A 12974-nucleotide genomic window follows, 5' to 3' on the forward strand; every position below is an offset into this window, starting at 1 on the left:
ACTCAAGAACAACTAAATCCTCACTTTTGAGACAAGCACGTTTTGGTTGGGTTTGTACTTGATCACATGAATAAACTGCTCATCTTTTAAAACCCATTTTCCATCAACATACTATCTCCTCATTTTGTGCTGCTCCCTCCTGTTTGTACTGAATCTGTGATAGATTTAGGCAAAAGGAAATCACCAGGAAAACAGAGTTTATAGTCTTGTTGTTTTTTTTCTTTCTAGAGTGGAGCGGGAGATCCAGAAGCTGAGACAGAGGATCAGCGAAGGGGAAGAAAACAACAGGACTCACGCCATCAATAACGATGAGAAGACGAGTCACAACAGCTCCCCGGTCAGCCACATCCAGAGTCTGAACACTCTGCTGCCGCTGTCCGATGACCGGTACGCCAGTTTACTCTGCAGGGTTGTTTTTGTCCCACAAATATTAACTTCTATACTTCCAAAATTGACTTTGTACTGTCCCTGATTAAGATTAGATAGAGGGTTTATCTTTTCCATCTACCGGTTGGTGTCTTATTCATTTGTTTATGTTGTTGCTAATGTTGATTCTTCATCGTTCTTATTATTTGTAACAGGATAAATGCGTACATTGAAGAGGAAGTCCAGCGAAGACTACGCAAGATGAATCTTCTCAATGGCAGCAGTAGCAACATGGATCTGTCTCTGTCCTGTGAATCTCTCAGGGTAAGAACTGTCCCACACACTTTATTACTTTCTTTCTTTATTAAACTTACTTTATTTAACTTGTGAGGTTTTATTAAGGTGCAGCTGATGAGTTTTTACTGCTCAGCATCCAAACCAACCAAAACCAGCTGACACAAAAACAGTTTCTTTCAACAGGCTTTCACTCTGATGAACACTTAACTTCAGTCATACACTAAATCGACCACTTACTTCCATCACAGGTGATATTTTTACAGTAAAAATGCACACTGTTTTTCACTGTCTACATAAATCCTACCTGCTGTATATACTGTATGTAGACATGTATACATGCATAAACTGTAAATATCAACCCATTCAATTTATTTCTTTAAACACTTTATATTGTTTACAACTGAAACACTTGACTTGTACATCGGCCTTAACATTAGGACAACATGGGCACCCTGACCGGTCTGCGGCTACGCAGCCCCATACGCAACAAACTGCGATGCACTGTGTGTTCTGACACCTTTCTATCGGAACCAGCATGAACTTTTTCAGCAATCTGAGCTACAGTAGCTCTTCTATTGAACACGGGCCAGCCTTCGCTCCTCACGTGCATCAATGAGCCTCGGGTCTGACCCTGTCGCCGGTTCACCGGTTTTCCTTCCTTGGACCACTTTTGTTGGTCCTGACCACTGCAAACCAGGAACATCCTACAAGAGCTGCAGTTTTGGAGATGCTCTGACCCAGTCGTCTAGCCATCACAATTTGGCCCTTGTCAAAATTGGCCCTTTTTGCTGCTTCCAACACAAAGTTCAAAATATTCACTTGCTGCCTAATATATCCCACCAACTGCCAGGTGCCATGGTAACCAGATAATCAATGTTATTCACTTCACCTGTCAGTGGTCTTAATGTTATGGCTGATCGGTGTTTATATCAGGGCTGTCAATTGATTAAAATATTTTATTAATCGCAAATTAATCACACATTATTTATCTGTTCAAAATGTACCTTGAGATTTGTCAGGTATTTAATGCTCTTATCAACATGGAAGTGGGAAAAGCTTTCCTTGTTCCTTGTAGCTGTTGTTTTGTGTACACTGAGAGCAATGCAAAAACGGGAGTCAAATTCCTTGTGTGTTTACATACTTGGCCAGTAAAGCTTATTCTGACACCTTCACTCTTTCAGTACATCCAGACTCTGGTAGAAAATGAATCGCCAGCTATTTTTATAATCGATTAATAGTTCAAAGTCATTTTCAATCAAAAATGTCAAACATTTTCTGGTTTCAGCTTTTCAGAAGTGAGAAGTTGCTCTTATTCTCTGTTTTTATGTCAATGTGAATAAAAATAGGGGCTTTGGCTATTGGTCAGACAAAAAGAAACATCTGAAGACGTCAGCTTGGACTCTAAATTAGTAAATTAATATGGCTTTCAGTTTGATAGACCAAAGCATTAATTGATTCATGGCAGATTGATCGATTAAAAACAATAATGGTTATTTGCAACCCTAGTCTTAAGTTCTAACAGGAGGGAGCTTTTTGCTCCAAAACAATAATTGCTGAGATATTGCTAATGATGAACTAATCTGTCAATGTCCTGAACATGAACATAATCATTTTGCAATTATGGACGGAAAAAAAATCTACAAATTTGCAAATCAAAGTCGAGAGTGAGGTCTGTTCAAACAAAGAAATGCCTGGTTCTCCCTTCAGTTGAAGTAAATAAATGATCTGGCTGCTGTTGGACCTTTTACAGCACTGACTGTTGCATCTAGTGTTAACGCTCATTATCTGGGGATTTATTTCTGCTCTATAATTCATATTTGTCTCATAAAAGTAAAGAGTGAATAAAGAAATCCAGCATGTCCAGTGAAAGATTGCGAGTTGACGCGTCTTTCTCTGTGTAGAACTGATATTTAGCTCTTTAACCCTGCAGGAGGAGGAAGAAGCTAGTGACTGTAGCTCTGTTAGATTAACAGATGAGGTAAGACCAGGATCCACCTGCTCCGTATGAGACTTTGACCCCTCTGTATGAGACTTTCCCTGCTCTGTAATCTGCATGACTCTCCCAAATACGGTTATGGATCGACTCATTAACACTTCTATCAATCAGTTTGGTTTGTAGCTCTTTTAATTGGGTTCTTCTCCACCTGGTTTTTAATTTATCCTGGTTTATTTTTTCCCTTTCTCCTGTCATCATGAAGTATAATTTACAACTTTGGGTTATAAATAAAACATGCTGCTTGTTATTTTGCTGACTAATAACTAATAGTGTATATTTGATATTTAATGCTGCCAGTTGATGTTAAGTTTCATTGTTTTCAGGATGATGAAAAGCTGCAAAACATGAATCCAAGGAGGCTTAAATATGAGGTAAGACAAGGACCTTATTTTAGTTTTGGGATAATTATAATTTCATAATCAATGATTCAAAATCGGTTATCCAGTGTTTTTTTAATGCCAGATTTTCTGTAGCATTATATTAAAAATGTGCCTGTTATTGCTTGCATGCATGGTATCAATTACATAAGAAAATCTGAACATGATTCCTCATCATTTTACACATTCAATGTAATTTAAAAGAGATGGTGAATGGGTTTCCATTTTAAATCTTTAAGTTTGACACATTTTGTTTTTATTATTCCATTCACTAATATCAGTCACTTCAGTTTGGTTTGACTTTTATTTTAGCAGCACGAGATGAAGATTGAAATGGCAAATTTTGTGACTCAAGTTGGTCTTGAAAATTTGGCTGCTCTGTTCGTTATTTTTTGAAGACCAGAGGAAAAGAAGTCCATTCTCTTTAGGATAGGAGCATGGAAAGTAGATTAACAGAAAACAGAACATATTGAAATGATCAAAAATGTAATATTTCATTTCACGGTCCATTCCAAACAATGTGGAATCAAAACACGGGCAAAATTGTATCCGTATACGCCTTTTTCAGTCAAATAAGGTGCAAGATGGATTGAGTTTGAGCCAGAAAAATAAAATGTAGGAGTTCTGTAAAGACCATCCATCTAGTAACAAAAAAGGATGTTGTCATACGAATTATTTGCAAATGCTACTTTGCCCACATTTGATTAGAATTTAAAGTTTTCCGAAAAAAAGTTGAGTATTTTTTTGTACGCTTGTCATCCTAATTTGCATGCCAAACCTCTTCACACTATTAATTTTGAATCACTTACAACTCACCTGTGCACCTGGTGATGGAGGAACTGTAATTCTCAATGGGGTGGACTATGGACTTCAGTATAATTCATTCAAAGAGCCGTCTCGTCCTTCTTGACGATGTAGTCATGGACTCCCCCCTTGTGCACACAGAAAGCCTGCGGGTTGTGGTCTGGCTTCCTGCCTGCCCAGGAGCTCGAGGCAAACTCCCCTCCTCACATCCAGCAAAACACGTTGGAAGAACCAGAGAACGACCTTTTAAAGCTTCACAAAAAAAAAAGAATAGCATCCACAGCTGAAGTCTTGATTGAAAAAGATGTCGACATAAACAAATGGTGGCGAGGAAGAGTGAATATCCCTCGAGGAGAAATGGGCCGAGATGGTTGTGAAATTGATCATTGTGACATTAGACAACAGAAGTTTTGTGTCACTGTTGCAAACATAAACAGAGTTGATGAAAACAAGAATATCCCTGATAAAAGAAGAAACGATTCTGCCTGCGGTGTTCCTGATGATGGTGATGATAAAAAGGTTGAAGATAGAGCGAAGGAGCTGCTGGTTAATGGACGCTCTTATTCTTACTCAGAGGAAAAAGTCAAACGCCAAGCATGTGACCCAGGGATAGTAAAAGATGCAGGACTTTCCAATGATCAATCGTCAGAGTTGCAGAACTCTGTCAATGGTTACATCAATTCCAAGCAGGAGTCAAAGGAATCCAGTAATGGTCAAATAAAACAAGAGACAGAAACTGAGAAAGTGGCAGCCAACAGGAGCTATGTTTTGGGATATTTTGCTGGAAAGCTGTCTGAAGCATACGAAGATGCTGGTAGAAGGCTACAGGGCACACGGGACATCATCCGAAATGTACAAATGGGTGAAATAAAGGTTGTGCTCTCTCAGTATGTGACCATGATTTCCAAAGAGCTGCCACTGATTCATCGAATGCAGCTTAAACCAGAGCCAGAACCTTGCATCCTTGCAGAAAACAAAGTCAGTTTGGTTGATCTGTCGGGGGATTGCGCCCTTCGACTTCCCCAGAATTGCGGCATGTCTGCGATCCCGGGCATCTCGAGATGGCCTGAAGGCTCTGTGTCGTCTCTCAAAAACACGCGTCCTGAAGTGTTTCATCAGAGGCTGGTCCAGCTGCCACCCGCCTTGTCTCAGCTACAGTCACTTCCATCACAGAAGATGCTAGAAAAGTTGGAATTTCTGGCTCCCCGAATGACAGTCAACAAGCTTACGAGTGTCTTCTGGCTCAAAACTGCCAACAGTAAACAGCCGATCCTGAAACCTGGGTGCTTGCTTTTGTCAGAAAAGGACATAATAGTGCTGTCAAGTAAAACAAATTCAGAAGACACCTTAGGTATTCGTCACCATTTTAATCTCCTGGAAATCAAGAAGGTCCAGATTAGCTTGGCAGGGCAGCACGTTCGCCTAATTGACTCCACCGAAGACCCCGTCTTGGTAGTTTTTACCCACAGCAAAGAGCTTACCCAGGAGTTCTGCAAGGCTTTACTGAAGGTACTTTCTTCTGAAAAGTTCTCTGAAGGGTCTGAAGATCACCCATTACTCTCTGGTGACCTCATGGTCCTCTCTCTGGATTGGACATCGAGCGTTCCTGATATCGTCCTGGACAACGGCCTTCATGTCACCTCCCGATTCAAGCGGGTCCTCGCAGACCTGCTCTACATTGTCCACGGGAACATGGACGGTCCTGGCAAACCTTCTCTGGCACACATTTGTCCTCTGCTCTACACCAGCGTCAAGGTCAAGAACTCTACCCGCGTGCATCAGGACGCCATTTTTCAGTTCCTCCTAACAGACACTCATGTAGCTCTTCTCCGGGAGGACGGCGTCTTTCACCCGGTGCCGCGGGGCTCCAGTCTGATCCCTGTCCAGTCCCAGTTTCAGGGACTCGAACTCCGCAAGCGTTCAGACGTCAAATGCCTGTTTGTGAGGCAGGATGACAACTGCCTGGTGGTTGATATCACATTTACTCACAAAACACAAACTGGAGAGAAGAAGATGGAGTTCAGACGAGGCTCTGCTGAAGTGTCCTCCGACTCTGATCCCAATAGTCAATGCGATTCCTGGAAGTTATCTTTTGGTTGTACCACAGAAGCTGTGATCTTGATTAATCATCTGTGTACCTGAGTTACGCACCTAAAGGCAGTTTCACCTGGATTCATTCACAAATGCAATACCTGTTTCCGAAAGAAAGAAACAATGAAAACAAGACTCGGTCAAAACTGAGAACATGTCTGGACTGTGTCTGGTCAGTCTGTGAATTTGTGGCTAAATTGTTACACAAATAGTCAGTGGTTATGTCTATAATGTTAAATCCAGCGGTGCATGTCCACCAGGTCCAGCGAGGACACTAGGGGACACGCTGCTCCACTCAACTGGCCGTTCAAGCAGTGACGTACCCGATCGTTGAATGCGCCGGATTGGTCCCTGGTTTTCTGCTTGCTGTTTCAAACAGGAAACAACATGATGGCCTGCTCATAAACTTTCTGTTATTCCGTCTAAATACTCCACTAAAATCTACTTCTGATAACATTTTAAGTGAGAAATAGGCGATGTCACTGCTGAATCTAGTTTCATTTTAGATCTAGATCGCCTAGTTTTACACCTTGGTCCGAGTTTTGTGAGCCGAACGCGTCGCGCTGGACGGGCTCATTTGCATAAAGGACTGTTTCCCGCCTTTTCGTTTTGAAATGGCCATTGAGGAAACTCCAACACTCGGCCGACCAATCGTGTAACTTCATCACTCAGTCAGTCACTCAGTGACATTTGCGTTTGTTGGGCTGGCCCTCTGCGGTCCAGCCAAAACAAGAAATTATCAAGCGGTCACCTTATTGGTTCTAGGATATGTTAAATAAGTTCAACTAAGAGTTCAGAGACATTGTCTGAAAAGGTGATTCATCATCATGCCAAAGTAAAATGTAAAATCTGAAAGTATTTTTAGAACATTTTTAAACATTTTAATTCAGTCTGTTATTCAAATGTAATTTTGTGATTGGGCCATTTTGTCACAAAGTCCTAAAGGTTGTCTTTTGAGATGAAGAAGCACAGATCTTGTTGATGTGTATTAATGTTAATTTCTTATTACACGGCTTTGTTGAATACTTGATTCTGATTGGTCAATCATGACGTTCTACGGTCTGTTATTTCTTTATAACATACTTACCCGTCGGGGTCCACCGGGTGCCGCATCGTCCTTGTCAGGGTTTATTTCACAACAGTGACCAGCTCGTTGTACATTATCCCTTACATAATGAATGAATAAAGATATACTGTTTCTATGTATTTATGAAAGTTAAATGTTTTTTGGTTTTGTTTACTGATTTTAGTCATGTTGACGATTCTTGATTTTTTTTGTTTGATTTTTGGTTTGATTTGGTTCAAAGGGAGATTGTTGATGTCACTTAATTGCACAGTTTGATCTAACATTTTGCAGCTTGCACTTTAAGAAAAATGATTGTGATCTGATGACTTGAAGAATATGGGAGGATTTGTCATGATGTTAAGTGATTACAGATATGATTGGTATGTAGTTGAAGTAATAATAATGTGCCTTTAATGTACAATGAGAACATGTTAATTGTGTAAACAGGATAATAAAGATTGGACTTTCTATTATTCTTATTGACTGATTATATTTGGCAATCATGGTAAATCATTCTCAAGTTCAAGAAATTGATTCATGATTGTATTGTATTTTTTTTTTTTAAGTCAACCCTTTATTCTCCAACTCCTTTCTTCTCTTTTCCTGTCTTTTATTTCCTTCCCCTTGGTGACTTCTTCTGCAGCACCTGGTCTGTCGTCCTCTCGGGACGAGCACCGACGGACTTCAGGAGCCTGTTAAAATTAGCATTCCTCGTTACGTTCTCCGCGGGCAGGGGAAGGACGAGCACTTTGAGTTCGAGGTGAAGGTGAGTCCACTCAGCTGTGTTTATCATCATCATCATCATCAGTCAATAACGTTCTGACCTGTTCATCCTTCTTATATGTGGTCTCGTCTTTTATCAAGCATTTCTCTCTGGCTATATTTTTTGCTTTTTTTGTTCCATCTATTTTAGAATGTAACCCACTTTCCATTAAATGTGTCTGGACCTAAAATATTTTAAACATTTCAAAAATCTGCTTTGAAAGTCAGCATTTATGTTTGGAAATGTACACTCAGTTGGATGGTGGAAGACTGTCACTCAAGCAAAAGTAGTATAATACCACAGTGTAGAAATACTGTTACAAGTCAAAATCCTGCATTCAAAATTGTACTGAAGCAAGAGTATAAAAGTATTAACATCAAAATAAACCAAGTACCAAAAGTAAACATACTTGTTATACAGAATGGCCCATTTTAGATTATTATTATTATATCTTTGGATTATAATTATTCATGCATTGATGTGTTCATCACTTTAATGTTGCAGCTGGTAAAAGTGGAGATAATTTGAACTACTTGATTTACTGCTGGGTAGTTTAATCTATAATGATGCATTGTAATGCAATTTTTAAATTTTGTATTAATAATCTGAATCCGCAAAGCAACTAAAGGTTTAAATGTAGTGGAGTAGAAGTGTTAAGTAGCATGAAATGGAAATACCCAAGAAAAGTACAAAAATTGTACTTTAATGTAATAGTGTGTCAGACTTTTCACCTGTACATCAAACTCTCTTTGATCAGATCACTTTGATGGATGAGATGTGGACTGTGTTCAGACGTTATAGTCGCTTCCGGGAAATGCACAAGAGCCTCAAATTAAAGTATCCAGAGGTGAGACGGTTCGATCCACTTTTACAACTATGTGATCTGTTGAGACACCTCACCAGGGACACGTCTCAGCTGTGGGCTTTAATGTATAATGTCACTGAAGTGTGTGATGTCCTGGTCTCTGCTTCAGCTGGCAGCTCTCGAGTTCCCTCCCAAGAAACTGTTTGGAAACCGAGACGAGCGGATGGTCGCTGAACGCCGCAATCACTTGGAGGCAAGACATTTTCATAGTTTTATTCACACATTTAAGACAAATCATCCTGTTCTGTAAGAAATAGAAATATTAGAGGTCAAGTGGGAGGTCACTCTGTGCTGCTGTTGTTTTTTTGCAGCGTTATCTGAGGAACTTGTTCCGGGTGATGCTGTCGTCCTCCAGCTCTCCTCTCAGAGTCGATGAAGACGGCGGTTTCCATCTCAGCAAACACGCCATCTGTGAGTTCTCGCCGTTCTTCAAGAAGGGCGTCTTCGAGTACAGCAGCCACGGCACCGGCTGACCTGACTGCGAAATTAAATCTTCTCCAAAACCAAAAGGGAAAAAAAAACTGCTCGGTGCCTTTTTCTGCGGGGGCCTCGGCTCTGGAGAATCGCCTCAGAAGGTCAAAGAAGGAAAAACTTGCAGGTCAGTTTCCTCGTCAGCCTCCCAGTCATCCTGTGAGACGAAGATCTCAAACCTGTCAGGTGCTGTTCATCTCTTAGTTCATGTAGAAACTTTATCACAAATGTTAAAGTAGGAAATTCAGCACTCTGTTTTAAAGAGTTTCATTTCTACGTTACGGCAATAAACAGCTATATTAAATATATTTACATGCAGCTATGATATTTATGGCAACTCCCTCATGTAGTGACCACTGTGCAACTCTAAAAGTAGAATAAAAACATTAACACTGCCAGGGTTGGGGGTTCGACTCCCTGTGCAGCTCGACGGGAGTAATTTAAGATCAGTTTATCCTAAAGGTTTGGTCTACTGCTGAAACAACTAGGTGTTTAATAAAATAAAGGCACTCATGAGCGCGCATGATTTCACATCCGTTGGATTTTCCCGGAAAAAAACGTCTCGCCTTCTTCACATTAAAAGCAGTCTACAGGCTGATAGAGGAAACCCAGAAAGTCGGGATTAAAAAACGTTTATATGTGTAAACACACCTTTAAATATCATCATATACTGAGCTTCTTTGGACTGTTAGTCACTGTTAGACAAAACAAGGCATTTGAAGATGTTACCTTTTGTTCTGGGAACTTATGTTGGGCATTTTTTACTCATTTCTGACATTTTATAGACTAAACAATCAATTTATCAAAAGTAAAATAAAGAATCTGTAATGGCAATGATCATTAATTGTAGTACAATGGAGCCTGAATTTTAATTTCTAGTCAGTGAGCAAAGCGGAGCATTAACACCGGCAGGAGGACGGGTTTGAATCCCAGAAAGACTGAACACGACAGAGCAGCTTGTGACATTAGCCTTTTGTTCACTGACATTGCACTCAGCCCCAGAAAGAGGATGTGATGTCGCGGTTCTGTTGCGGGTATAAACATTGAACACAAACTGTAAACCGTCTCTACGAACGATGCTACAGTCTGTGTTTGTGTGTAGCTGGAGATCATGGCGAAACAGGAGATTGAATTCACCTGTCTTAAAGGGAGAGTGAATATTAATACGGCGGAGACGTAATGTAACGAACATTTGAAGCTGAAGTCCCAAAAAATCTAATTAATCTCGTTGTCAGACTGTTGTTGTGCCCCTCACTGTGACTCCAGCACTGTTTGTGGTTAGAGAAGAGCAGACAGAACTCAGAAGGCACTAAAACTACTGTAACTGTGTGGAAGTGAAGCTAAAACACACAATCTGAAACCACAAGACAGTGTGTTCGGCTGCAGCTGAGGCTGTTTGTCATGGCCTCACCTGCTGAACCACAACAGTTAAAGGACAGGTTCACATATGAATATTGAAACAGGTTTTTCTTGTTGTAACCATTTGTCCTGTTCATACTGGACATTAAGAGATCCCTTCTTAGGCAATGATCACAAGCAGCGCGTTTTACAGGTGGAAAACGTGACGTGTTGTTTTTGCCCAATCAGACAGAGTTTTTGCAATTTGCATAATTTTTTTTTCAATATATTGTTGCTAGGCAACCACAGAATGAGTGCTAACGTTACCTTAATACATACCATGAACTGTACGCTACCCAAATAGAACAGTTTAAATTCATGAAAGCAACTTACCTGAAATCTCAAGTACCGCATCATCCTGAAGGGGTTTATTTCACAACAATGACCTGCTAGCTGTACATTATCCCGCTTATTACACAGCTACTTACATAAGAAATTAATCATTTCCAGAGTCCGAGATCAGAACTGCTATGAAGAAATAACAGACCGTAGAACGCTTTGATTGACTAATCAGAATCTAGTATTCAACAAAGCCGTGTAATAACAATTGGTAAAGTCATAAAGCTCCAGGTATCCAGCAAAAGTCACCACAATGAGAAACCACAACAGTGACGTCGGGCGCTTTTCCAATCTGAGTTGATTTTTTTTTTTCAACTCGAGGCGTTCAGGGCGCTCCTGCAAAAACACGAGGCGCATAGAGCGAAAAAAAAAGTGAGGCGTTCAGCAACACAAAAGCAGCGCACAAAACGCATCACTCTCGTTGAAAACAATTATAAAAAGTAGCCCCAGACTGCAAAAATAAAAACCTCTGTGTGATCAGGCCCTTAATGCGGTTTCAATGGAAGTGATGGAGGGCAGTTTTTAATCTGTACAAAAATGGACAAATTAAGTCTTTTTAGTACAAAATTCCCTCTTTGTGTTAATATTCATCCACTGCAGCTACACAGGGAAACACAGAGAGGGAATTTGGGACTTTGAAAGATCCTCACAGGATTTGTCTGACTCCGACTGCTGAAGCTTCATATTAACTTCACATAAATCTTTGAATACAGTTTTGTCTAAACAAGGCCTGCGTGGATTTTGTCCTCCATCATTTCCATTGAAACCACATTAGGAAGGAATCTCTTAATATCCAGTACGAACAGGAGGAATGTTAAACTATTGCTTTAAGACAGACTTGAACAATTGTGAAGCTATCCTTTAACTTAATCCTTAAAAAGTTAATCAGCGCTCTGTGTTGACTAGAAGCTGCAAGATAATATTTAACACACTGCAAATGACCCTGAACTACACAGTGTCCAGAAAAATGGAAACAGTCCAACACAACAGTGATTTATGGACTCTACTTTACTGAAACTTGACATTTAGAGAGAGATCAGAGAGATTTTCTGCTCATCTCTGAGGCTGGACTGTAGTTCCACTGCATGTTATTGACATGTTTATAATAATGTGTCCACCTTTTATTTACTGCACACACGGTGGAGCAGCTGTAATATAATACAATCCACTACAACCAAACTACAGCCTCAAAAACACCTCATCAGCAGCAAGTTTCACAAAGGTTGCGTTTTAAAGAACTGTTGTACGGGACTACATCATCTGTTTTTCTGGTCACACAGTTTATTTGAAAATCATGTCATTATTCTGATTATTCTTTGATAAAACAACATTTGGAAGCTCTGCCACTCAAATGTTTTAATGAAAAACTACACCTGACGTATCAGTAAAATTTAACACAGAAGAGTTTTGGTCACTGATAGAAACCGTCTTTAAACTATAAGAGCAAACAAACGTCTCCAAACCTGCATTGAGTAAATGCTACAAAGACGCACTAAGAAGTTTAACGAACCTTTTAACTGTTAAAAAAAGTTTAAAATCTGTACACATCGCTGCCAAAGTTTAAAAATGCCCCGCGGAGGATTCATATAAACTTGACGCCGACGAGTGCCAACAGCCAGGAAGAGCTGTCACGATAGCCCACATTTAAGTTTTTATACATTTATGAGATATTTGTGCCATTTGAAAGGTTCTTTATTAGTAAAGCATGTGATATCAGGGCTAATCTTTTTATGGGTCCAAGCAGCTCAACTCGTCATAATTCCCAGATGTGGAGTAATCCCAAAGATTGTTAGAGGGCCACCGATTTACAAAATTAGCCGTTTCCAGATTTCAGCCTCACATTTGGTGCGACCTGAAAGAACATTTATGAGGCTACTTTAACAAAGTTACACAGTTTGAAAAGCTTCTCTGAGTAAAACAAGTTGTTTCCCTGTTAGCGCGCTTCGGTGCTCTAATTATTAATTTATTGGAGGAATATAAAATTTTAAACAACAGCATGCTTATTAAGATTAAATTAGTTTTGAGAATGATTAAAGGGATAGTTTGGGTGTTTTGTGGTGGGGTTGTATGAGGTGCTTATCCACAGTAGGTGTATTACTTACAGTAGATGACGGTGGGCACGCCCCCAGTTTGGGGAAACA

The 12974-nt window shown here is 40.0% G+C and overlaps 1 protein-coding gene across 7 annotated transcripts in view; it reads left to right on the plus strand.

Moving 5' to 3' along the window:
- The window catches only part of kif16ba (kinesin family member 16Ba), a 30951-nt gene that overhangs the window by 17234 nt on the left and 743 nt on the right, over nucleotides 1–12974 (plus strand). For 2 of the 7 annotated variants that reach the window (XM_037765727.1, XM_037765728.1), the window contains 7 exons: nucleotides 229–387; nucleotides 582–690; nucleotides 2983–3030; nucleotides 7641–7763; nucleotides 8518–8607; nucleotides 8735–8818; nucleotides 8937–10967. In XM_037765727.1, the coding sequence (XP_037621655.1) occupies nucleotides 229–387; nucleotides 582–690; nucleotides 2983–3030; nucleotides 7641–7763; nucleotides 8518–8607; nucleotides 8735–8818; nucleotides 8937–9098 (775 nt within the window). In that variant the 3' untranslated portion in view covers nucleotides 9099–10967. Of the gene's footprint in view, nucleotides 1–228; nucleotides 388–581; nucleotides 691–2593; nucleotides 2642–2982; nucleotides 3031–3981; nucleotides 7466–7640; nucleotides 7764–8517; nucleotides 8608–8734; nucleotides 8819–8936; nucleotides 10968–12974 lie in introns of those variants that run through there. The other 5 variants (XM_037765723.1, XM_037765724.1, XR_005206397.1 and 2 more) reach the window with 4 other exon arrangements.

This window comes from Sebastes umbrosus, chromosome 3 (genome assembly GCF_015220745.1).
Source record: "Sebastes umbrosus isolate fSebUmb1 chromosome 3, fSebUmb1.pri, whole genome shotgun sequence".
Lineage (NCBI taxonomy): Eukaryota > Metazoa > Chordata > Actinopteri > Perciformes > Sebastidae > Sebastes > Sebastes umbrosus.